Source organism: Chroicocephalus ridibundus, unplaced genomic scaffold, assembly GCF_963924245.1.
Source record: "Chroicocephalus ridibundus unplaced genomic scaffold, bChrRid1.1 SCAFFOLD_683, whole genome shotgun sequence".
Classification (NCBI taxonomy): Eukaryota; Metazoa; Chordata; class Aves; order Charadriiformes; family Laridae; genus Chroicocephalus; species Chroicocephalus ridibundus.
Window position 1 is genome coordinate 1 of NW_026961715.1, and position 25012 is coordinate 25012.

The 25012-nt window shown below is 67.8% G+C and overlaps 2 protein-coding genes across 2 annotated transcripts; both read right to left on the reverse strand.

Moving 5' to 3' along the window:
• Positions 1-358: 358 nt before the first annotated feature.
• On the reverse strand, positions 359-13727 carry SMC1A (structural maintenance of chromosomes 1A; the record flags this gene model as incomplete). The annotated part of the gene is made up of 12 exons (XM_063322197.1): positions 13598-13727; positions 12587-12775; positions 12384-12496; positions 10736-10939; positions 10384-10622; positions 10005-10263; positions 9755-9895; positions 9579-9661; positions 6270-6477; positions 5077-5262; positions 657-836; positions 359-505 (listed from the first exon to the last, which is right to left on the reverse strand). Coding segments are annotated over exons 1-12 (2058 nt in total), but the record flags the coding sequence as incomplete, so codon positions are not given.
• Positions 13728-18138: 4411 nt separating this feature from the next.
• LOC134509624 (vasopressin V2 receptor-like) lies at positions 18139-23851 on the reverse strand (the record flags this gene model as incomplete). Its single annotated transcript, XM_063322198.1, has 3 exons — positions 18139-19069; positions 20752-21132; positions 23438-23851. Coding segments are annotated over 3 exons (962 nt in total), but the record flags the coding sequence as incomplete, so codon positions are not given.
• Positions 23852-25012: the final 1161 nt, after the last annotated feature.

Genomic DNA, 25012 nt, shown 5'->3' on the forward strand with positions numbered 1-25012 from the left:
GAAGGGGTTGGGGGGAGGAAGAGGAAGGGGAAGGGGTTTTGGGGGGGGGGGGAGGAGGAGGAAGGGGAAGGGGTTTGGGGGGGGGGGGAGGAAGAGGAAGGGGAAGGGGTTTGGGGGGGGGGAGGAAGAGGAAGGGGAAGGGGTTTGGGGGGGGGGGGGAGGAAGAGGAAGGTTCGGGGCTCCCGGGGAAGGAGTTTGGGTTTTGCCGAGACTCTGGGGAACGTCGAGGCCCAAAAAAAAAGGGGGTGAGCCCCCCCCCAACCCTCCAAATGGGGCCAAAATGGCCAAAGGTGCGTTTTTCCCCCCCCCCACAAAAAAAAATAACACACACCCCCCCCCCCCCAAAACAAAAACAAACCTTGAGCTCCTCCGTCAGCCGTTCCTTCTTCTCCTTCAGCTTATCCACCGCCTTCTCGTCCCAGCGCCGGGCTTTGGCTTTCAGATCGCTGGCCCCCCCCGAAATCACCCCCGATTTTTGGAAGAGGGTCCCGTCCAACGCCACCGTCTGCGCCCCGAGAAAATAATTAAAAAACGAAAAAAAGAAAGAGGAGGGGGGGGGGTGTGTGGGGGTCATTAATCCGCTGGGAGATAATGAAGAAATCCAAGGGAGGGGAGGAGGAGGAGGAAGAGGAGTGGGGGGGGGGGTGGCCACTTACTTTGTGGCGTTGGTGGCCCCCGAAGGCGATGCGGCGGGCGTCCTCCACGTTGTCGCAGACCAGGGCGTTGCCGCAGGCGTACTGCAGGGCTTTTTTGATGTGGGGGGGTTCGTAACGGATCACGTCGATCACCAGTTTGGCCCCTTTCAGCTCCCGCAGCTTCTCGTCCGTCGGCTTCACCTACGGCCAAAAAACCCATGGCTGGGGGGGCGGGGGGGGGGGGGCTACCGAAACCTACAGGAGGGCTACGAGGGTCTGGGGATTCAATACGGACCCCTAAAGCACCCCCCCCAGGGAGGGCTCCAAGGCGCCAAAGATTCGATACGGACCCCCCAAACCCCCCCCCAGGGAGGGTCTGAGCCCCAAGGGGTTAAAGGGGGACCCCCAAAACCCCAGGGATTCAATACAGACCCCCAAAACCCCCCCCAGGGAGGGGTCTGAGCCCCAAGGGGTTAAAAGGGGACCCCCAAACCCCCCCCCAGGAGGGCTACAAGGCCCCAGGATTCAATACGGACCCCCAAAACCCCCCCCCAGGGAGGGGTCTGAGCCTCAAGGGGTTAAAGAGGGACCCCCAAAACCCCAGGGATTCAATACGGACCCCCAAACCCCCCCCCAGGGAGGGCTCTGAGCCCCAAGGGGTTAAAGGGGGACCCCCAAAACCCCCCCCAGGAGGGCTACAGGCCCCCAGGATTCAATACGGACCCCCAAAACCCCCCCCCAGGGAGGGGTCTGAGCCCCACGGGGTTAAAAGGGGACCCCCAAAACCCCAAGGATTAAATATGGATCCCCAAACCCCCCCCCCAGGGAGGGGTCTGAGCCCCACGGGGTTAAAGGGGGACCCCCAAAACCCCCCCCAGGAGGGCTACAAGGCCCCCAGGATTCAATACGGACCCCCAAAACCCCCCCCAGGGAGGGGTCTGAGCGCCAAGGGGTTAAAGAGGGACCCCCAAACCCCAGGGATTCAATACGGACCCCCAAACCCCCCCCCCCAGGGAGGGGTCTGAGCCCCAAGGGGTTAAAGGGGGACCCCCAAAACCCCAGGGATTCAATACGGACCCCCAAAGCCCCCCCCCCGAGGGAGGGGTCTGAGCCCCACGGGGTTAAAAGGGGACCCCCAAAACCCCAAGGATTAAGTCATGGACCCCCAAAACCCCCCCCAGGGAGGGGTCTGAGCCCCAAGGGGTTAAAGGGGGACCCCCAAAACCCCCCCCAGGAGGGCTACAAGGCCCCCAGGATTCAATACGGACCCCCAAAACCCCCCCCCCGGGAGGGGTCTGAGCCCCAAGGGTTAAAAGGGGACCCCCAAAACCCAAGGATTCAACACGGACCCCCAAACCCCCCCCCCAGGGAGGGGTCTGAGCCCCACGGGGTTAAAGGGGGACCCCCAAAACCCCCCCCAGGGAGGGCTACAAGGCCCCCAGGATTCAATACGGACCCCCAAAACCCCCCCAGGGAGGGGTCTGAGCCCCAAGGGGTTAAAGGGAGACCCCAAAACCCCAGGGATTCAATACGGACCCCCAAACCCCCCCCAGGGAGGGTCTGAGCCCCACGGGGTTAAAGAGGGACCCCCAAAACCCCAAGGATTAAATATGGACCCCCAAAACCCCCCCAGGGAGGGGTCTGAGCCTCAAGGGGTTAAAGGGGGACCCCCAAAACCCCAAGGATTAAATATGGATCCCCAAACCCCCCCCCCCCAGGGAGGGGTCTGAGCCCCAAGGGGTTAAATGGGGACCCCCAAAACCCCCCCCAGGAGGGCTACAAGGCCCCCAGGATTCAATACGAACCCCCAAAATCCCCCCCAGGGAGGGGTCTGAGCCCCACGGGGTTAAAGGGGGACCCCCAAAACCCCAGAGATTCAATACAGACCCCCAAAACCCCCCCCCCAGGGAAGGGTCTGAGCCTCAAGGGGTTAAATGGGGACCCCCAAAACCCCCCCCAGGAGGGCTACAAGGCCCCCAGGATTCAATACGGACCCCCAAAACCCCCCCCCCAGGGAGGGGTCTGAGCCTCAAGGGGTTAAATGGGGACCCCCAAAACCCCAGGGATTCAATACGGACCCCCAAACCCCCCCCCCAGGGAGGGCTCTGAGCCCCAAGGGGTTAAAGGGGGACCCCCAAAACCCCCCCCAGGAGGGCTACAAGGCCCCAGGATTCAATACGGACCCCCAAACCCCCCCCCCAGGGAGGGCTCTGAGCCCCAAGGGGTTAAAGAGGGACCCCCAAAACCCCAGGGATTCAATACAGACCCCAACCCCCCCCCCCAGGGAGGGGTCTGAGCCCCAAGGGGTTAAAGGGGGACCCCCAAAACCCCCCCCAGGAGGGCTACAAGGCCCCCAGGATTCAATACGGACCCCCAAACCCCCCCCCCCCGGGAGGGGTCTGAGCCTCAAGGGGTTAAAAGGGGACCCCCAAAACCCCCCCAGGGAGGGGTCTGAGCCGCAAGGGGTTAAATGGGGACCCCCAAAACCCCCCCCAGGAGGGCTACAAGGCCCCCAGGATTCAATACGAACCCCCAAAAACCCCCCCAGGGAGGGGTCTGAGCCCCAAGGGGTTAAATGGGGACCCCCAAAACCCCAGGGATTCAATACGGACCCCCAAAACCCCCCAGGGAGGGGTCTGAGCCCAAGGGGTTAAAGGGAGACCCCCAAAACCCCAGGGATTCAATACGGACCCCCAAACCCCCCCCAGGGAGGGGTCTGAGCCCCACGGGGTTAAAGAGGGACCCCCAAAACCCCAAGGATTAAATATGGACCCCCAAAACCCCCCCAGGGAGGGGTCTGAGCCTCAAGGGGTTAAAGGGGGACCCCCAAAAACCCCAAGGATTAAATATGGATCCCCAAACCCCCCCCCCCCCAGGGAGGGGTCTGAGCCCCAAGGGGTTAAATGGGGACCCCCAAAACCCCCCCCAGGAGGGCTACAAGGCCCCCAGGATTCAATACGAACCCCCAAAATCCCCCCCAGGGAGGGGTCTGAGCCCCACGGGGTTAAAGGGGGACCCCCAAAACCCAGAGATTCAATACAGACCCCCAAACCCCCCCCCCAGGGAAGGGTCTGAGCCTCAAGGGGTTAAATGGGGACCCCCAAAACCCCCCCCCAGGAGGGCTACAAGGCCCCCAGGATTCAATACGGACCCCCAAAACCCCCCCCCAGGGAGGGGTCTGAGCCTCAAGGGGTTAAATGGGGACCCCAAAACCCCAGGGATTCAATACGGACCCCCAAACCCCCCCCCCAGGGAGGGCTCTGAGCCCCAAGGGGTTAAAGGGGGACCCCCCAAAACCCCCCCCAGGAGGGCTACAAGGCCCCCAGGATTCAATACGGACCCCCAAACCCCCCCCCCAGGGAGGGCTCTGAGCCCCAAGGGGTTAAAGAGGGACCCCCAAAACCCCAGGGATTCAATACAGACCCCAACCCCCCCCCCCAGGGAGGGGTCTGAGCCCCAAGGGGTTAAAGGGGGACCCCCAAAACCCCCCCCAGGAGGGCTACAAGGCCCCCAGGATTCAATACGGACCCCCAAACCCCCCCCCCCGGGAGGGGTCTGAGCCTCAAGGGGTTAAAAGGGGACCCCCAAAACCCCCCCCAGGGAGGGGTCTGAGCCGCAAGGGGTTAAATGGGGACCCCCAAAACCCCCCCCAGGAGGGCTACAAGGCCCCCAGGATTCAATACGAACCCCCAAAAACCCCCCCAGGGAGGGGTCTGAGCCCCAAGGGGTTAAATGGGGACCCCCAAAACCCCAGGGATTCAATACGGACCCCCAAACCCCCCCCCCAGGGAGGGGTCTGAGCGTCAAGGGGTTAAAGGGGGACCCCCAAAACCCCAAGGATTAAATATGGATCCCCAAACCCCCCCCCCAGGGAGGGGTCTGAGCCCCATGGGTTTAAATGGGGACCCCCAAAGCCCCCCCCAGGAGGGCTACAAGGCCCCCAGGATTCAATACGGGCCCCCAAAAACTGCCCCAGGGAGGGGTCTGAGCCCCACGGGGTTAAAGGGGGACCCCCAAAACCCCCCCCAGGAGGGCTACAAGGCCCCCAGGATTCAATACAGACCCCCAAACCCCCCCCCCAGGGATGGTTCTGAGCCCCACGGGGTCAAATGGGGCCCCCCAAAACCCCTTGCAGCACCCCGAGGGGTTCACGGGGGTCCCCCAAACCCCTCACAGGACCCACAGGGGGTGAAGAGGGCCCCCCCAAAACCCCAAGAAACCCCCCCCCGAGGAGTTACACGTTGGGGGGGGGGTGTCCTCCCCCAAACCCTAAAGACCCTCACCCCCGAGGGACCCACGCGCCATCCCCCCTCCGCCCCCCGCGGGACCCCCCTGCCCGAAAAAGGGGAGGGGGGCACAGCAGGGGAAGGGGGGGTGAGGGGGGCGACGGGGACGGGGGGGGGGGCGAGGGGGGGGACGATGCCGCCGCCGCAACCCCCACCTCCAGGTAATCGAGGGGGAGGAAGGTTTCGGGTTCCCCCCGCTGCTCCTTGATGTACTGGATACAGTCGCGCCCCGTTTTTTCCGAATCCACGATGATGGCGTCCATGTTCTTCCCCAACACCTTGGTGACGGCGATCTGGTATTTTTTCTGGGTGGGCTGGCAGAGGTCGATGAGGCGGCCATACTTCGGGGGGAGGGGGGGGGCGGGGGGGGGGGGGAAACCCCCCAAAAATAGGTTAAAACCCTCACGGAACCGGACAATTATAAAATCCTAAGGGCGGGGATGGGATCGAGTTCGCGCCACTCGTCGGCCACCACCGAGACGAGCCCGTTCCCCTGCCACCCCCCCATTTAAGAATTTATTGATAAAATTCCCCCCCCCCCCGCCCCCCCCAGCCTCAGCCGTCTTTTTTTTTTTCCCCCCCCGGACAAAAAGCCCCCGAATCCCTCAGTTTTTCCTCCGTCGGAAAGACGTTTCGATGGCCCGCAACGGCGTCTCGGTGGCCCTTTTTGCCGGCTCCTTCTCCGCCGCTTCCAACCGGGGGCTGGGGTGGGGGGGGGAGCCCCGGAATCGAATCCGACCTTCCGGATTGGGGCGTCCCGAATCAAGCGGAGCGGAGGGGGAGGCTGACCGACCACCCTCGAAGCCGTCCGCCATCTCCTCGACGCCTCCCCAACCTCCGCCCGCCGTTGGCTTTCTTGGCCACCGGGGCCCACGGTTCGGCTTCGCGGCCATCCCGTCGGCCACCAGGACTCCCCACATTCCCGGTACGGGGGCCGGGGGGGGTCGGGGGGGGGTTATTCCTCTTATTTCTCCACCCCCAAGTTTTTTTTATCGCCTCGAAACCCGCCGAGGGGACCCTCTTGGCCCTTCATCCGGGTCATCGCCGGGAGATAGCCAAGAGGACCGGGCGACCCTCGCTCGTCGCCCACCTCCAACTCGACCCCGCGTCCCCCCCCACCCCCAACCCCGAGCTCACGGGATTCCCCCCTTTTCGGCTCGAATCCCCGTCGGCTACTTCCCAGAGTTTTCTTTTTCCGTCCCCCTCCCCGACTCCGGAACGAGCTGTTCCGTCGTCATCTTTCCAGGCGTGGAAATAACCCCCCACCGCCCGCCTTCCCCCGTCAAAAAAAAAAAAAAAAAGGGATTATCGGCAAATCCAGAGGCAGCGGAAGGGGGTTGGGACTCACGACGGAGCCGGGATAGAGGCGTTTGATGCTGTCCATGATTTCGGCTTTGCGCTGCTGGCGGCTGCTCTCCTGCCGGTCGATGCGGGCGTCCCCGAGTTGCTCCATCACCTGGTTGAGCTCCTTGTTGATCTCGTCGATGCGGCGTTTGGCCAGTTCCACTTCTTCCGTCAACTCGCCTTCCAGGCGCTTCTGTTCCTCCAGGGATTGTCTTCGGGAGGGGGGGGAGACGGGACGGGGACGCACACGATAAGGGGGTGTTCAGGGGGGCTGCCCCATGGGACGGGGATACGGGGACGGGGGACGCGTCGAGGGCCGGGACGGGGGCACGGGGCTACGGGGACAAGGGACGCGTCGAGGGCCGGGACGGGGGCACGGGGCTACGGGGGACACCTCCGTGACTGCCTCAGGGACACTAGGACATGAGTACGGGGACAAGGGACACCTCCGTGACTGCCTCAGGGGCATGGGGACAAGGGTACGAGGACAAGGGACACCTCAAGGGCTGCCCCACGGGGACGGGGGTACGGGGACGTGGGATGCGTCGAGGGCCGTCCCGGGGGCACGGGGACGGGGGATGCGTCCATGACTGCCTCAGGGACACTAGGACATGAGTACGGGGACAAGGGACACCTCCGTGACTGCCTCAGGGGCATGGGGACGTGGGACACCTCGAGGGCTGCCCCACGGGGACATAGGTATGGGGACGTGGGACACCCCGAGGGCTGCTCCAAGGCATGGGGACATGGGTACGGGGACGTGGGACGCGTCGAGGGCCGCCCCAGGGGCACGGGGACGGGGGCACGGGGACAGGGGACGCGTCAAGGGCCGTCCCGGGGGCACGGGGACGGGGCTACGGGGACGGGGGACACCTCCGTGACTGCCTCAGGGACACTAGGACATGAGTACGGGGACAAGGGACACCTCCGTGACTGCCTCAGGGACACTAGGACATGAGTACGGGGACAAGGGACACCTCCGTGACTGCCTCAGGGACATGGGTACGGGGACAAGGGACACCTCCGTGACTGCCTCAGGGACATGGGTACGGGGACAAGGGACACCTCAAGGGCTGCCCCACGGGGACATGGGTACAGGGACAAGAGACACCTCTGTGACTGCCTTAGGGGCACAGGGACAAGGGACACCTCAGGGACTGCCTTGGGGACACAGGGACGGGGGACACCTCGAGGGTTGTCCCAGGGGCACGGGGATGGGGATATGGGGACAAGGGACACCTCGAGGGTTGTCCCAGGGGCACGGGGATGGGGATATGGGGACAAGGGACACCTCGAGGGTTGTCCCAGGGGCACGGGGATGGGGATATGGGGACAAGGGACACCTCTGTGACTGCCTCAGGGGCACGGGGACATGGGTATGGGGACAAGGGACACCTCGAGGGCTGTCCCAGGGGCACGGGGACATGGCTACGGGGACAAGGGACACCTCGGGGACTGCCTTTGGGACACGGAGAGGGGGACGTGGGGATGGGGGGACACCTTGGGAGCTGCTCTAAGGGCATGGGGACACCTCGGGGACTGCCCTGGGGACACGGAGAGGGGGACGTGGGGATGGGGGGACACCTTGGGAGCTGCTCTAGGGGGACGGGGACACCTCAGGGACTGCCCTGGGGACATGGGGATGGGGACGTGGGGATGGGGGGACACCTTGGGAGCTGCTCTAGGGGGACAGGGACACCTCAGGGACTGCCCTGGGGACACGGAGAGGGGGACGTGGGGATGGGGGGACACCTTGGGAGCTGCTCTAGGGGGACGGGGACACCTCAGGGACTGCCCTGGGGACACGGAGAGGGGGACGTGGGGATGGGGGAACACCTTGGGAGCTGCTCTAGGGGGACGGGGACACCTCGGGAACTGCCCTGGGGACACGGAGAGGGGGACGTGGGGATGGGGGGACACCTTGGGAGCTGCTCTAGGGGGACAGGGACACCTCAGGGACTGCCCTGGGGACACGGAGAGGGGGACGTGGGGATGGGGGGACACATTGGGAGCTGCTCTAGGGGGACGGGGACACCTCAGGGACCGCCCTGGGGACACGGAGAGGGGGACGTGGGAATGGGGGGACACCTTGGGAGCTGCTCTAAGGGCATGGGGACACCTCAGGGACTGCCCTGGGGACACGGAGAGGGGGACGTGGGGATGGGGGGACACCTTGGGAGCTACTCTAGGGGGACAGGGACACCTCGGGGACTGCCCTGGGGACACGGAGAGGGGGACGTGGGGATGGGGGACACCTCGAGGGTGGTCACGGGGACAAGGAACACCTCAGGGACTGCCTTTGGGACACGGAGAGGGGGACATGGGGATGGGGGGGACACCTTGGGAGCTGCTCTAGGGGCATGGGGACACCTCGGGGACTGCCCTGGGGACACGGAGAGGGGGACGTGGGGATGGGGGGACACCTTGGGAGCTGCTCTAGGGGGACGGGGACACCTCAGGGACTGCCCTGGGGACACGGAGAGGGGGACGTGGGGATGGGGGGACACCTTGGGAGCTGCTCTAGGGGGACGGGGACACCTCGGGGACTGCCCTGGGGACACGGAGAGGGGGACGTGGGGATGGGGGGACACCTTGGGAGCTGCTCTAGGGGGACGGGGACACCTCGGGGTCTGCCCTGGGGACACGGAGAGGGGGACGTGGGGATGGGGGGACACCTTGGGAGCTGCTCTAGGGGGACGGGGACACCTCGGGGACTGCCCTGGGGACACGGAGAGGGGGACGTGGGGATGGGGGGACACCTTGGGAGCTGCTCTAGGGGGACGGGGACACCTCGGGGACTGCCCTGGGGACACGGAGAGGGGGACGTGGGGATGGGGGGACACCTTGGGAGCTGCTCTAGGGGGACGGGGACACCTCAGGGACTGCCCTGGGGACACGGAGAGGGGGACGTGGGGATGGGGGGACACCTTGGGAGCTGCTCTAGGGGGACGGGGACACCTCGGGGACTGCCCTGGGGACACGGAGAGGGGGACGTGGAGATGGGGGGACACCTTGGGAGCTGCTCTAGGGGGACGGGGACACCTCAGGGACTGCCCTGGGGACACGGGGACGGTGACATGGCAATGGGGGACACCTCGAGGGCGGTCACGGGGACAAGGAACACCTCAGGGACTGCCCTGGGGACACGGAGAGGGGGACGTGGAGATGGGGGGACACCTTGGGAGCTGCTCTAGGGGGACGGGGACACCTCGGGGCTGCGCCGATGGGGACAGGGGACACCTGGGGGGCGGGGGGAGGGGGCCGCGGGACCCCAGCAAGGGGGAGAGGGGACATCGAGGGGCCAAAGTCTCACTTGCTGGTGGCGATGTACTCCTCCAGCTTCTCGATCCGCTTCTGGTTCTCCTCGATCTCCCGCAGCTTCTGCTTGATCTTGGCCTGGGGCGGGGGAAGGAGAATGGGGGGAGGGGGGCGTTTTGGGGGGGCCACGGGAAGGTTTGGGGTAGGGGGGGTTGTCCCTTGAGGTCTCACCTCGGTCTCCACCTTCTTCCTCTCTTCCAAATCCAAGCGATCTTGGTCGGCTTTTTGATCCCGGTTGAATTTCTCCAGCTCTTGGGCCAAGGTGGCGGCGCGTTTGCTGGCCTCCTCCTTCAGCCGGTGGTATTTCTTCACCTAAAACCCCCAAAAAAACCCCAAAAAAAGAGGTGAGGGGGGTCAAGAGTCCCCAAATTTCCATTGCCGGGGATGGGTGGGGCGGGATCACCGGGATGAGCCCCGTTACCTGGTTCTCCTCCAAGGTCAAGTCGCGGCCTTGGCTTTGGCTTTCCTCTTCCATCCTCTCCTCGAATTCCTGCCGGGCTTTTTCCACCGACAGCATTTCTTTTTCCAGCTCGTCCATGTCGCCTTTGCGTTTTTTGTACTGCTTTTGGGCGTTCTGCAAGGATTTCTTGGCCGCTTCCAGCTTTTTGATCTTGTGCGAGGTGTTCTCCTTCGCCTTGATGTACTGCGGGCGCTTCTGGTTGAGCTCCGAATCCTTCTCCCTGCGGACGGGGCGGAGGAAAGAAAAAAAAAAAACCCCAAAAAGCGCCGCGTGAAGAAGCGAAAAAAATTAATTTATACTTTCTCCGGGTTTTTTTTTTTTAAGAAGGGGGCGTCCTCACTTGATTTCCTTCTCGATTTGCTGCTGTTCCCTCATCATCTTGCCCAGCTCCTTCTTGCGGTCCTTCAGCTCGTCCTCCACCCGGTCCATCCTTTTCTTATCCTTGTCGATCTCCCGGTTTTTCAAGCCCAGCTCCTTGTTGAGCTTCTCGATCTCGGCTTCGTTGTGGTAAAGCTTGAAGAGCTGGAGCTGCACCTGAGCCCGCACCACCTCGTCTTTCAAGCGCTGGTAACGATCCGCCTAACGAGGAAGGGAGAGACGGGGCTCGGAAAAGGCCGCGCGCTGACGACGGCGGGTAAGGAAAAGCCCCCCCCCCCTCCTAAAAAAAAACCCAAAAAACCACAAAAGCGAACCTCTTCTTTCTCTTGCTTGGCCTCTTTGCGCTCGGCGGCGATGTTTTTCTTGCGGTGGTAGTTGAACTGCGTGTCCTCCTCCGCCTTCACCATCTCCTTCTTCCGCTTGTCGTACTCCTGCGCCAGCTCCCCCGACCGGCTGATCTCCTCGAACAGCGCCGTCCGCTCCTTGGGGTTCTTCATGGCGATGGATTCCACGGCGCCCTGGGCGGGGGGGGGGGAAAAAAAGGAAAAAAAAAAACAAAACACAAAAAAACCACACAAAACGATAAAAGGAGGGGGGCGGTAAGGGGGTGGGTGGCCCCAAATCCTCCTGGGGGTCTGGGTTCTACCTTCCTGGAGGGGGAACGGGGGAGACCCCCCCCTCGAATCCTCACGGGGCTCCCCCATGGCTGGGGAAGGGGGTAAAAGGGGGGGGGGGGCAGGGTGCAGAAGACCCCCCCCCCAAATCCTCCTGGGGGTCTGGGTTTTCTCTCCACAGAGGGGGAACGGGGGAGACCCCCCCGCCCCTCCTGGAATCCTCACGGGGCTCCCCCATGGCTGGGGAAGGGGGTAAAAGGGGGGGGCAGGGTGGGGATGAGTCACCCCCCCCCCCCCAAATCTTCACGGGGGTCCCCACATGGCTGGGGAAGGGGGTAAAAGGGGGGGGGGGCAGGGTGCAGAAGACCCCCCCCAAATCCTCCTGGGGGTCTGGGTTCTACCTTCCTGGAGGGGGAATGGGGGAGACCCCCCCCCCACCTCCTTGAATCCTCACGGGGCTCCCCCATGGCTGGGGAAGGGGGTAAAAGAGGGGGGGGGGCAGGGTGCAGAAGACCCCCCCCCCAAATCCTCCTGGGGGTCTGGGTTCTACCTTCCTGGAGGGGGAATGGGGGAGACCCCCCTCCCCTCCTTGAATCCTCCCGGGGCTCCCCCATGGCTGGGGAAGGGGGGGAAAAGGGGGGGGCAGGGTGGGGATGAGCCACCCCCCCCCAAATCTTCACGGGGGTCCCCACATGGCTGGGGAAGGGGGTAAAAGGGGGGGGGCAGGGTGCAGAAGACCCCCCCCCAAATCCTCCTGGGGGTCCGGGTTCTACCTTCCTGGAGGGGGAACGGGGGAGAGACCCCCCCCCGACCTCCTCGAATCCTCACGGGGCTCCCCCATGGCTGGGGAAGGGGGATAAAAGGGGGGGCCAGGGTGGGGATGAGCCCCCCCAAATCTTCACGGGGGTGCCCCCCACAGCTGGGGAAGGGAGTAAAAGGGGGGGGGGCAAGGGTGCAGAAGACCCCCCCCCAAATCCTCCTGGGGGTCTGGGTTCTACCTTCCTGGAGGGGGAACGGGGGAGACACCCCCCCTCAAATCCTCACGGGGCTCCCCCATGGCTGGGGAAGGGGTGTAAAAGGGGGGGGCAGAGTGGGGATGAGCCCCCCCAAATCTTCACGGGGGTGCCCCCCCACGGCTGGGGAAGGGAGTAAAAGGCGGGGGCAGGACCCGGGTGACCCCCCCCTCCCACCACCGAAATCCTCCCAGGGCTCTGAGTCCCCCTCACGAAGCCCCTCAAACCCCCACGTACGCCCCCAAAATCCCTCCTAAAACCGCCCCGAGTCCCCCCCCCCCCCGCCAAAAAAAAATACGCCTCGGTGGCCCCCCCACCCCCCCCCCCCCGCAAACCTGGAAGACGAGGAAATTCCTGGCTTTGATGAGGATGCCCAACTTCTCCAGCTCCTCGCTGTACTCGCTCAGCTGCACCACCCGGTTGTTGATCTTATACTCGGACGAGCTGCCTGCGGCGGGGAATTTCGGGGCGTCAGAGCGTTGTTATCCCGTCCCCCCCCCCCCCAGAAAGTGACACCCCCTCCGCCGATGCCTCGTACCCACGATAACGCGGGCGAAGGTGCGATCCTCGGCGCCTTCTTCGGAGTAGACCATGCTGACGAAGGCTCGGCTGGCGGCCGGTTTCCCCACGGGCGCCCCGTGGATCAGATCCCGCAGGGTTTTCACCCGCAGGTTGCTCGTCTTCTCCCCCAGCACGAAGCTGATGGCGTCCATCAGGTTGGATTTACCTAGGGGGGGACGGGGGGGGGGGCAAGAAAATGGTTAAGGGCTTGGGGCGGGGCGGGGAGGGGGGGAGCAATGCCAGGGAACGGGGGGACCCCGAGGCTTGAGGGGGAACCCCAGGGAATGGGGAGGGGGAGGCTGGAGGAAGGGGGAAACCCCCCCAAAGGAGGGTGGGAGGAGGAAGGGGGAAACCCCCCCCAAAGGAGGGTGGGAGGAGGAAGGGGGGGGGACACCAAGGCTTTGGGGGGGGTGTCCAGGGCTTGAGGGGGGGCCCAGGGAATGGGGGGACCCCGAGGCTTGAGGGGGAACCCCAGGGAATGGGGAAGGGGAGGCTGGAGGAAGGGGGAATGGGGGACACCCCCCCCCAAAGGAGGGTGGGAGGAGGAAGGGGGGGGACGCCAAGGCTTGGGGGGGTGTCCAGGGCTTGAGGGGGGGCCCAGGGAACGGGGGGCCCCCGAGGCTTGAGGGGGAACCCCAGGGAATGGCGGGGGGGGGGGGGGTGAAGGGGGGAGGCTGAATAAAAGGGGAAAACTGGGGGGGGCTCCCCCAAAAAAGGGCGGGAAGAGGAGGCTGAGGGGGGGGGACACACGCCGGGGGGGACCCCCCAGAATTTGGGGGGAGACCCCAAGGAAGGAGGGGGGGCCCCCAGGGGATTATGGGATGGGGGGACCCCCAGGATTTGGGGGGGGGGGGGGGGGGTCGAGGGGGCAAGGGGATTCTGGGATACCCCCCCCCCGCGCAGTGCATCATGGGAGAAGCCCCCCGGGATAGCGGCGGGGCCTACATCACCACCACCAGCCCCCGCCCCGCCCCGCCGGGGGCCTCACCGGAGCCGTTGGGGCCGATGATGGCGGTGAAGCGGCGGAAGGGCCCGATGATCTGGCGGCCCTTGTAAGATTTAAAGTTCTCGATCTCGATGAGCTTGAGGAAGCCCATGGCGGCGGCGGCGGGGGGGTTTGGGGGGGGGGGTGGGGAACCGGGGCCACCGGAGACGCCTGAGGAGGGTGTGGGGGGGGGGGGGGGGACCGGAGCCGGGAGGGCGGGAAAAGCCGCGGCTACGGCGGCCGCGAAGGGACGCGCCTCCGCCCTTCACACCATAGGCTCCCCGCGCCGTCACTCTTCCCCTCCTCCCCGCCCCCTCGCTTCTCATAGGCCGGCAGCTTATATGCGCTGGCCGCCCTTCGTTGATAGGCTCTTGCGCTGTCACTCTTTCCCATCTCCCCGCCCCCCCTCGCTTCTCATTGGCCAGGCTGGTGTACGCAGCGCGCCGCGCCGCCGCGCCTGGCTGATAGGCTCCCTGCGCTGTCACTCTTTCCCATCTCCCCGCCCCCCTCGCGTCCCATAGGCCAGCGATTTGCATGCGGGGCTCCGCCCGCCGCGCCCGTTGATTGGCCGCGCTTCGGGGGGGGAGGGTTTCATTTGCATGGGGCGTACCAAGGCGGCGCGGGGGGGGGGGGGGGGGGGGAAGGAGGGGAATGGGCCGTCCCGTCGCCATGGCAACGGCGGGGACGCCATGGCGGGGCCGGGGTGGGGGGGGAGTGACCCCAAAATCGGGAGATTTTTGGGCAAATTTCTGGTTTATTGGTGATTTTCGGCGGCGCAGAGAAGCCGGGGGGGTGTCCCCTCTCCTTGTCGTCCCCCCCCCGCTCTTTACCGCACACACACACCCCCCACACCCCCCCACCCCCAGCCCTCACACGAGGCCCGGTTGCCGGCCAGTCGTGCAAGCCCCGCCCCCTCGTGCAAGCCCCGCCCCCCCCGGGTGCCCCAATCCTCGAGCGAGGACACCCCCCCACCCCCCCCTTGCACCACGAGCTCCCCATCCTCGTGCAAGACACACCCCCCCACCCCCCCAAGTCCATCCTCGTGCGAGCCCCCGTGGTCCTCGTGCGAGCCCTCGTGCACCATCAGCCCCCCCCCCCCCTCCCCTCCCCGGGCATCCTCGTGCGAGGCCCCCCCAATAGCCACACGAGCCCTCGATCCTCGTGCAAACCCCCCCCCCCGTGCATCCCGGCGGGAGCCCCCACGGCCCCCGGGCCAGCCCCCCCCCTCGCCCCATCCTCGTGCGAGCCCCCGGGGTCCTCGTGCGAGCCCTCGTGCCGCATCCTCGCGCGAGTCCCCCTGGTCCTCGTGGGAGCCCCCGTGGTCCATCGTCACACGAGCCCCCGTGGCCCTCGTGCCCTGTCCTCGCGCCAGACCTGGTGGCCCTCGTGCGAGCCCTCGTGCCCCGTCATCGCACGAGTCCCTCGTTCCGTCCTCCCACGAGCCCCCGTGGTCCATCCTCGCACGAGTTCCCGTGGTCCATCCTCATCTGAGTCCCCGCGGTCCTCGCGTGAGTCCCCGTGGTCCATCCTGACATGAGCCTCGGTGGCCCTCGTGTGAGCCCTGGTGCGAGCCCTCGTGCGAGGGGCTGGGCGTGTGCGGTGGGATGGTGATGGGGGCAGAGGATGCGGGTCGTGGTCCACCTTTGCCTGAGTCCCCGTGGTCCATCCTCGTGCCAACCCCCGTGGTCCATCCTTGCGCCAGCCCCCGTGGCCCTCGTGCGAGCCCTCGTGCGAGCCCTCGTGTGCCCCATCATCGCACAAGTCCCTCCGTCCGTCCTCCCGTGAGCCCCCGTGGTCCATCCTCGCACGAGTCCCCATGGTCCATCCTGACATGAGCCTCGGTGGCCCTCGTGCGAGCCCTCGTGCGAGCCCTCGTGTGCCCCGTCATCGCACGAGTCCCTCGCTCCGTCCTCCCACGAGCCCCCGTGGTCCGTCCTCGCCTGAGTCCCCGCGGTCCTCGCGTGAGCCCCCGCGGTCCATCCTGGCGCCGGCCCTGGTGGCCCTGGTGCGAGCCCTGGTGCAAGCCCTCGTGCGAGCCCTCGTGCCCCGTCATCGCACAAGTCCCTCCGTCCATCCTCCCACAAGCCCCCACGGTCCATCCTCGCACGAGTCCCCGCGGCCCTCGCGTGAGCCCCCGCGGTCCATCCTGACACGAGCCTCGGTGGCCCTGGTGCGAGCCCTCGTGCGAGCCCTCGTGTGCCCCGTCATCGCACGAGTCCCTCGCTCCGTCCTCCCACGAGCCCCCGCGGTCCGTCCTCGCACGAGTCCCTGTGGCCCTCGCCTGAGCCCCCGCGGTCCATCCTGGCGCCGGCCCCGGTGGCCCTGGTGCGAGCCCTGGTGCGAGCCCTCGTGCGAGCCCTCGTGTGCCCCGTCATCGCACGAGTCCCTCGCTCCGTCCTCCCACGAGTCCCCGTGGTCCGTCCTCGCACGAGTCCCCGCGGCCCTCGCATGAGTCCCCGCGGTCCATCCTGACATGAGCCTCGGTGGCCCTCGTGCGAGCCCTCGTGCGAGCCCTCGTGCCCTGCCATCGCACGAGTCCCTCGCTCCGTCCTCCCACGAGCCCCCACGGTCCATCCTCGCACGAGTCCCCGTGGTCCCTCCTCGCCTGAGTCCCCGCGGCCCTCGCGTGAGTCCCCGCGGTCCATCCTGACACGAGCCTCGGTGGCCCTCGTGTGAGCCCTCGTGCGAGGGGCTGGGCGTGTGCGGCGGGACGGTGATGGAGGCAGAGGATGTGGGTCGTGGTCCACCTTCGCCTGAGTCCCCGTGGTCCATCCTTGTGCCAACCCCCGTGGTCCTCGTGCCAGCCCTGGTGGTCCTCGTGCGAGCCCTCATGTCCCATCCTCGTGCGAGCCCTCGTGCCCTGTCATCGCACGAGTCCCTCGCTCCGTCCTCCCACGAGCCCCCGTGGTCCATCCTCGCCTGAGTCCCCGCGGCCCTCGCATGAGTCCCCGCGGTCCATCCTGACATGAGCCTCGGTGGCCCTCGTGCGAGCCCTCGTGCGAGCCCTCGTGTGCCCCGTCATCGCACGAGTCCCTCGCTCCGTCCTCCCACGAGCCCCCGTGGTCCGTCCTCGCCTGAGTCCCCGCAGCCCTCGCGTGAGCCCCCGTGGTCCATCCTGGTGCCGGCCCTGGTGGCCCTGGTGCGAGCCCTGGTGCGAGCCCTCGTGCGAGCCCTCGTGTGCCCCATCATCGCACGAGTCCCTCGCTCCGTCCTCCCACGAGCCCCCATGGTCCCTCCTCGCACGAGTCCCCGCGGTCCTCACGTGAGCCCCCGTGGTCCATCCTCGTGCTGGCCCTGGTGGCCCTGGTGCGAGCCCTGGTGCGAGCCCTCGTGCGAGCCCTTGTGCCCCATCATCGCACGAGTCCCTTGCTCCGTCCTCCCACGAGCCCCCATGGTCCCTCCTCGCACGAGTCCCCGCGGTCCTCACGTGAGCCCCCGTGGTCCATCCTCGTGCCGGCCCTGGTGGCCCTGGTGCGAGCCCTGGTGCGAGCCCTTGTGCCCCGTCATCGCACGAGTCCCTCGCTCCGTCCTCCCACGAGCCCCCACGGTCCATCCTCGCACGAGTCCCCGTGGTCCAACCTCGTCTGAGTCCCCACGGCCCTCGCATGAGTCCCCGCGGTCCATCCTGACACGAGCCTCGGTGGCCCTCGTGCCAGCCCTGGTGGTCCTCGTGCGAGCCCTCATGTCCCATCCTCGTGCGAGCCCTCGTGTGCCCCGTCATCGCATGAGTCCCTCGCTCCGTCCTCCCACGAGCCCCCGTGGTCCCTCCTCGCCTGAGTCCCTGCGGCCCTCGCGTGAGCCCCCGCGGTCCATCCTGGCGCCGGCCCCGGTGGCCCTGGTGCGAGCCCTGGTGCGAGCCCTGGTGCGAGCCCTCGTGTGCCCCGTCATCGCACGAGTCCCTCGCTCCGTCCTCCCACGAGCCCCCGTGGTCCGTCCTCGCCTGAGTCCCCGCGGTCCTCGCGTGAGCCCCCGCGGTCCATCCTGGCGCCGGCCCTGGTGGCCCTGGTGCGAGCCCTGGTGCAAGCCCTCGTGCGAGCCCTCGTGCCCCGTCATCGCACAAGTCCCTCCGTCCATCCTCCCACAAGCCCCCACGGTCCATCCTCGCACGAGTCCCCGCGGCCCTCGCGTGAGCCCCCGCGGTCCATCCTGACACGAGCCTCGGTGGCCCTGGTGCGAGCCCTCGTGCGAGCCCTCGTGTGCCCCGTCATCGCACGAGTCCCTCGCTCCGTCCTCCCACGAGCCCCCGCGGTCCGTCCTCGCACGAGTCCCTGTGGCCCTCGCCTGAGCCCCCGCGGTCCATCCTGGCGCCGGCCCCGGTGGCCCTGGTGCGAGCCCTGGTGCGAGCCCTCGTGCGAGCCCTCGTGTGCCCCGTCATCGCACGAGTCCCTCGCTCCGTCCTCCCACGAGTCCCCGTGGTCCGTCCTCGCACGAGTCCCCGCGGCCCTCGCATGAGTCCCCGCGGTCCATCCTGACATGAGCCTCGGTGGCCCTCGTGCGAGCCCTCGTGCGAGCCCTCGTGCCCTGCCATCACACGAGTCCCTCGCTCCGTCCTCCCACGAGCCCCCACGGTCCATCCTCGCACGAGTCCCCGTGGTCCGTCCTCGCCTGAGTCCCCACGGCCCTCGCGTGAGTCCCCGCGGTCCATCCTCGTGCCAGCCCTAGTGGCCCTCGTGCGAGCCCTCGTGCGAGGGGCTGGGCGTGTGCGGCGGGACGGTGATGGAGGCAGAGGATGCGGGTCGTGGTCCACCTTCGCCTGAGTCCCCGTGGTCCATCCTCGTGCCAACCCCCGTGGTCCATCCTGGCGCCAGCCCCCGTGGCCCTCGTGCTGGCCCTCGTGCGAGCCCTCGTGTGCCCCGTCATCGCACGAGTCCCTCGCTCCGTCCTCCCACGAGCCCCCGTGGTCCGTCCTCGCCTGAGTCCCCGCGGCCCTCGCGTGAGCCCCCGCGGTCCATCCTCGTGCCGGCCCTGGTGGCCCTGGTGCGAGCCCTGGTGCGAGCCCTGGTGCGAGCCCTCGTGCCCCGTCATCGCACGAGTCCCTCGCTCCGTCCTCCCACGAGCCCCCGTGGTCCGTCCTCGCACGAGTCCCCATGGTCCATCCTGACATGAGCCTCGGTGGCCCTCGTGCGAGCCCTCGTGCAAGCCCTCGTGCCCCGTCATCGCACGAGTCCCTCGCTCCGTCCTCCCACGAGCCCCCGCGGTCCGTCCTCGCCTGAGTCCCCGCGGCCCTCGCGTGAGCCCCCGCGGTCCATCCTGGCGCCGGCCCCGGTGGCCCTGGTGCGAGCCCTGGTGCGAGCCCTGGTGCGAGGGGCTAGGCGTGCGAGGCGGGGGGGGCGGGGGGGGGCCGGGCCGGGCGGCGGCAGGGGCAGAGGATTCGGGCCATGGCGCGGGAGAGGCTGGTGCTGAAGGCGGCGTAGATCCAGGGGTTGGTGCAGCTGGTCAGGCTGGCCAGCAGCATCAGGATGGTGAAAGCCGGCCCTGGGGACGTCACCCGGGGGTCACCCGCCGGGGGGGGGGTGTCACACCCCAACCCCCCCCCCCCCCCCCGTGCCGGCCCCCGGCCATCCCTTGTGTCCCCACGTCCCCATCGCCATCCCCCAGCCCATCCCCGCGGCCCCGACCCCGGCTCCAACCCCCGGGGCTCCATGGCCCCACGGCCCCACCGCCAGCCCCACGGCCCCGTGTCCCCATCCCCATGGCCCCACGTCCCCAACCCCATGTCCCCAACCCCAACCCCATGTCCCCGTATCCCCAACCCCACCCCCGTGTCCCCAACCCCATGTCCCCAACCCCATCCCCAAGTCCCCGTGTCCCCATCCCCATCCCCACGTCCCCAACCCCATGTCCCCAACCCCATCCCCAAGTCCCCATGTCCCCAAACCCATCCCCGTGTCCCCAACCCCATCCCCGTGTCCCCAACCCCATCCCCAAACCCATCCCCACGTCCCCATGTCCCCAACCCCATCCCCACGTCCCCAACCCCATGTCCCCAACCCCATCCCCATGTCCCCAACCCATCTCCAACCCCGTGTCTCCACGTCCCCATGTCCCCAACCCCATTCTCCTGTCACCAACCCAATGTCCCCAACCCCATCCCCATGTCCCCAACCCCATCTCCACCCCTATGTCTCCATGTCCCCATGTCCCCATCCCCATGTCCCCATCCCCATGTCCCCATCCCCATCCCCATGTCCCCACCTCCATCTCCATGTCCCCCTGTCCCCAACACCATCCCCCTGTCCCCAACACCATGTCCCCAACCCCATCTCCATCCCTACGTCTCCATCCCCATGTCCTCCTGTCCCCAACCCCATCCCCGTGTCCCCAACCCCATTCCCATGTCCCCAACCCCATCTCCACCCCCATGTCCCCGTGTCCCCAACCCCATCTCCATCCCGTCTCCATCCCCATGTGCCCCTGTCCCCAACCCCATCCCCGTGTCCCCAACCCCATGTCCCCAACCCCATTCCCATGTCCCCAACCTCATCTCCACCCCCATGTCTCCATGTCCCCATGTCCCCAACCCCATTCCCATGTCCCCAACCCCATCCCCGTGTCCCCAACCCCATCCCCATGTCCCCACCTCCATCCCCAACCCCATCTCCATGTCCCCACGTCCCCAACCCCATCCCCATGTCCCCATCCCCGTGTCCCCAACCCCATGTCCCCACGCCATCACCATGTCCCCATGTCCCCAACCCCATCCCCCTGTCCCCAACCCCATGTCCCCAACCCCATCCCCATGTCCCCACCTCCATCCCCAACCCCATCTCCATCTCCATGTCCCCATGTCCCCAACCCCATTCTCATGTCCCCAACCCCATCCCCATGTCCCCAACCCCATGTCCCATGTCCCCAACCCCATCCCCGTGTCCCCAACCCCATCTCCACCTCTGTGTCTCCATATCCCCGCGTCCAAACCTCCATCCCCACGTCCCCGTGTCCCCAACCCCATCCCCACGTCCCCATGTCCCCACCTCCATCCCCAACCCCATCTCCATCTCCATGTCCCCATGTCCCCAACCCCATCTCCATGTCCCCAACCCCATTCTCATGTCCCCAACCCCATGTCCCCAACCCCATCCCCGTGTCCCCAACCCCATCCCCACCCCCGTGTCCCCATGTCCCCCATGTCCCCGCGTCCCCGCGTCCCCCCTCACCTTCCACGGGGGCCCGGGGGTCCCACACGGCCCACAGCTGGGCGCAGAAGAAGGGGGCCCAGCACCCCACGTAGACCCCCAGCACCACCATGGCCATCCGGTGGCTCTTGGCCCTGGCCCTTCCCAGCCCCCTCCGCTGGCCCCGCGTCCCCAAAGCTCGCGTCACCGCCACCTGCAACCCCCCCAGCAACGCCGCCGGGGCCACCAAAACGGCCAACGCCACCCAGGTGACGTAAGCCCGGGCCCCCCAAGGTTGGATGAAGGCGGCCCAACAGTCCTTCTCGCCGGCCCCCACCTCCCGCTGGCCAAAAATCCCCACTTGGGGCAACCCGAAGAGCAGCGCCAAGGTCCAGGCGGTGGCCAAGGGGCCCCAACGTCCCCGCGCCCGCCCGGCGGCCGAGCGAGCCCACCCCGCGCCGGCCCGAGCCCACCTCGTGGCGGCCCGCGCCCAGCCCCCCGCGGCCCGAGCCCACCTCGTGGTGGCCCAAGACCAGCCCGCGGTGGCTTGAGGCCACCCCACGCTGGCCCGCGACCCCTCCACCGTGGCCCGAGACCACCCCACGATGGCCCGTGACCCCCCCATGGTGGCCCAAGGCCACCTCGTGGCGGCTCGAGGCCCCCCCGTGGTGGCTTGAGCCCCCCTCATGGTGGCTTGTGAAGCCCCCGTGGTGGCCCGAGGCCACCCCGTGGTGGCCTGAGACATCCCCACGGTGGCCTGAGACACCCCCAGGGTGGCCTGGGGTGGCCCCGTGGTGGCTTGAGACCCCTCCATGGTGGCCCGAGCCCCCTCCGTGGTGGCCCGTGACAAGGACCTCGCGGGCATCAGGGGGACACCAAGGTCTGGGGACATCAGGGGGGTACGAGGGGTTGGGGACGTTGGGGTGACATGGGGGGCTGTGGCCATGGGGGCGGCACAGGGGGTTGGGGACATCAGGGGGGTTGGGGACACGGGGGTGGCAGGGGGGGTTGGGGACGTCAGGGCGCCATTGGGGCTCGGTGGCACCGGGGTGACACGGAGGGTTGGGGACATCAGGGTGCCGTTGGGGCTCGGTGGCACCGAGGCGACGTGGGGAGTCGGGGACATCGAGGGGGCCAAGGGGGACCCTGCGGTGACAACGACGTCCCCGCTGTCCCCTTGTCCCCAACCCCCAGCGGGTTCCCACGTGCCGTCCCAAGTGTCCCGGCGTCCCTGCGCCCCCTCCCCGCTGTCCCCGCGTCCCCAAGCCCAGCACCCGCTGCCTCCCCGCCTGCCACCCCCCGTGTCATCGCCGTCCCCGCGTCCCCAACCCCAGCACCCGGTGGGTCCCCTCGCCGTGTCCCCGGTGTCCCCCACTCCCCGTGCCCCACCCCTGGTGTCCCCGTGTCCCCACGTCCCAGCCCTGGTGTCCCCACCTCCCCACGCCCCATCCCTGTTGTCACCGATGTCCCCAAGCCCCCGTCCCCAGCACCCAATGGGTCCCCACGTGCCACCACTGGTGTCCCCACGTCCTTGTACCCCATCCATGATGTCCCCATGTCCTTGTGACCCATCCCTGGTGTCCCCACATCCTTGTGACCCATCCCTGGTGTCCCCATGCCCCTGTCCCCAACACCCAATGGGTCCCCATGTGCCACCACTGGTGTCCCCACGTCCTTGTACCCCATCCCTGGTGTCCCCACGCCCCCATGTGCCACCCTTGGTGTCCCCATGTCCTTGTGACCCATCCCTGGTGTCCCCACATCCTTGTACCCCATCCCTGGTGTCCTCACGTCCTTGTGACCCATCCCTGGTGTCCCCACGTCCTTGTACCCCATCCCTGGTGTCCCCACACCCCTGTCCCCAACACCCAATGGGTCTCCATGCTCTATCCTTGGTGTCCCCACGTCCTTGTGACCCATCCCTGGTGTCCCCACGTCCCCATGCTCCATCCCTGGTGTCCCCACGTCCTTGTGCCCCATCCCTGGTGTCCCCACGTCCCCGTCCCCAACACCCAATGGGTCCCCATGTGCCACCCTCAGCGTCCCCACGTCCCCATGCTCCATCCCTGGTGTCCCCACGTCCTTGTGACCCATCCCTGGTGTCCCCACACCCCCGTCCCCAACACCCAAAGGCTCCCCATGCTCCATCCTTGGTGTCCCCACATCCTTGTGACCCATCCATGATGTCCCCACGTCCTTGTGACCCATCCCTGGTGTCCCCACACCCCGTCCCCAACACCCAATGGGTCCCCATGTGCCACCCTTGGCATCCCACGTCCTTGTACCCCATCCATGATGTCCCCATGTCCTTGTGACCCATCCCTGGTGTCCCCACATCCCCGTGCTCCATCCCTGGTGTCCCCACATCCTTGTGACCCATCCCTGGTGTCCCCACGTCCCCGTCCCCAACACCCAAAGGCTCCCCATGCTCCATCCTTGGTGTCCCCACATCCTTGTGACCCATCCCTGGTGTCCCCACGCCCCCGTCCCCAACACCCAAAGGGTCCCCATGTGCCACCCTTGGCGTCCCCACGTCCTTGTACCCCATCCATGATGTCCCCATGTCCTTGTGACCCATCCCTGGTGTCCCCACGCCCCCGTCCCCAACACCCAATGGGTCCCCATGCTCCATCCTTGGCGTCCCCACGTCCTTGTGCCCCGTCCCTGCTGTCCCCCCGTCCCCAGCACCCCCCCCCTCCCCCGCCCCTGCCCTCCCCTCCCCTCCGCCCCCCCCGCAAGCGGTGGCCCCCCAGGGGCCTGCAGATGGCCCGGTGGCGGTCGTAAGCCATGGCCACCGCCACGTAGGCCGAGGCGAACATGGCCACCCCTTGGAGGTACTTGGTGAGGCGACAGAGGACGTCGGGCCCCCGGAAGCGGTCGGTGACGTCCCAGAGGAGCTGGGGGAGCACCTGCCCCCCCGCCACCCCCAGGTCGGCCACGCTGAGGTGACGCAGGTAGCGGCGTAAGGGGGGGGCCGGTCGGGGACCCCCCCCGGGGCGACGGGACAAGGCCAGCAAGACCAAAGCGTTGCCCCCCAAGGCCAAGGTCAAGACGACGGCCAGGACCCCCACCTCGGCCGCCGCCAGCTGGGGGTCCCGGGGGGGCCAAGGGGTGTCCGAGGGGGGGGGAGGCGGCGGCGGGGGGGTCTGTGGGGAGACGGGGGGGGGGCTTAGAGAGGGGGGTCTGGGGGTCCTGGGGGGGGTCAGGTGGTGTCCGGGGGGGGGGAGGCGGCGGCGGGGGGGTCTGTGGGGAGACGGGGGGGGGGTTAGAGAGGGGAGTCTGGGGGGGAAATGGGGGGGAGAGGGGTCTGGGGGTTCTGGGGGGGGTCAGGTGGTGTCCGTGGGGGGGGGAGGCGGCGGCGGGGGGGTCTGTGGGGAGACGGGGGGGGGGTTAGAGAGGGGGGTCTGGAGGGGGGAGAGGGGTCTGGGGGGGTCTGTAGAGGGGGGGACGGTTAGAAGGGGGTCTGGGGGTCCTGGGGGGGTCAGGGGGTGTCCGAGGGGGGGGGAGGCGGCGGCGGGGGGGTCTGTGGGGAGACGGGGGGGGGGTTAGAGAGGGGGGTCTGTGGGGGAAATGGGGAGGAGAGGGGTCTGGGGGTGGTTTGGGGGTCTGGGAGGGGTGTCCCGGGGGGGCCAGGGGGTGTCTGGGGGGGGCGACGGTGGCGGGGGGGTCTGTGGGGAGACGGGGGGGGGGGTTAGAGAGGGGAGTCTGGGAGGGAAATGGGGGGGAGAGGGGTCTGGGGGTGGTTTGGGGGTCTGGGGGGGGGTCCCGGGGGGGCCAGGGGGTGTCCGGGGGGGGGGAGGCGGCGGCGGGAGGGTCTGTGGGGAGACGGGGGGGGTTAGAGAGGGGGGTCTGGAGGGGGGAGAGCGGTCTGGGGGGGTCTGTAGAGAGGGGGGGGGTTAGAAGGGGGTCTGGGGGTCCTGGGGGGGTCAGGGGGTGTCCGAGGGGGGGGGAGGCGGCGGCGGGGGGGTCTGTGGGGAGACGGGGGGGGGTTAGAGAGGGGAGTCTGGGGGGGAAATGGGGGGGAGAGGGGTCTGGGGGTGGTTTGGGGGTCTGGGAGGGGTGTCCCGGGGGGGCCAGGGGGTGTCTGGGGGGGGCGACGGTGGCGGGAGGGTCTGTGGGGAGACGGGGGGGGTTAGAGAGGGGGATCTGGGGGGGAATTGGGGGGGAGAGGGGTCTGGGGGTGGTTTAGGGGTCTGGGGGGGGGGTCTGGGGGTCCTGGGGGTGTCAGGGGGTGTCTGAGGGGGGGCAGCAGCGGCAGGGGGGGTCTGTGGGGAGACGGGGGGGGGTTAGAGAGGGGGGTCTG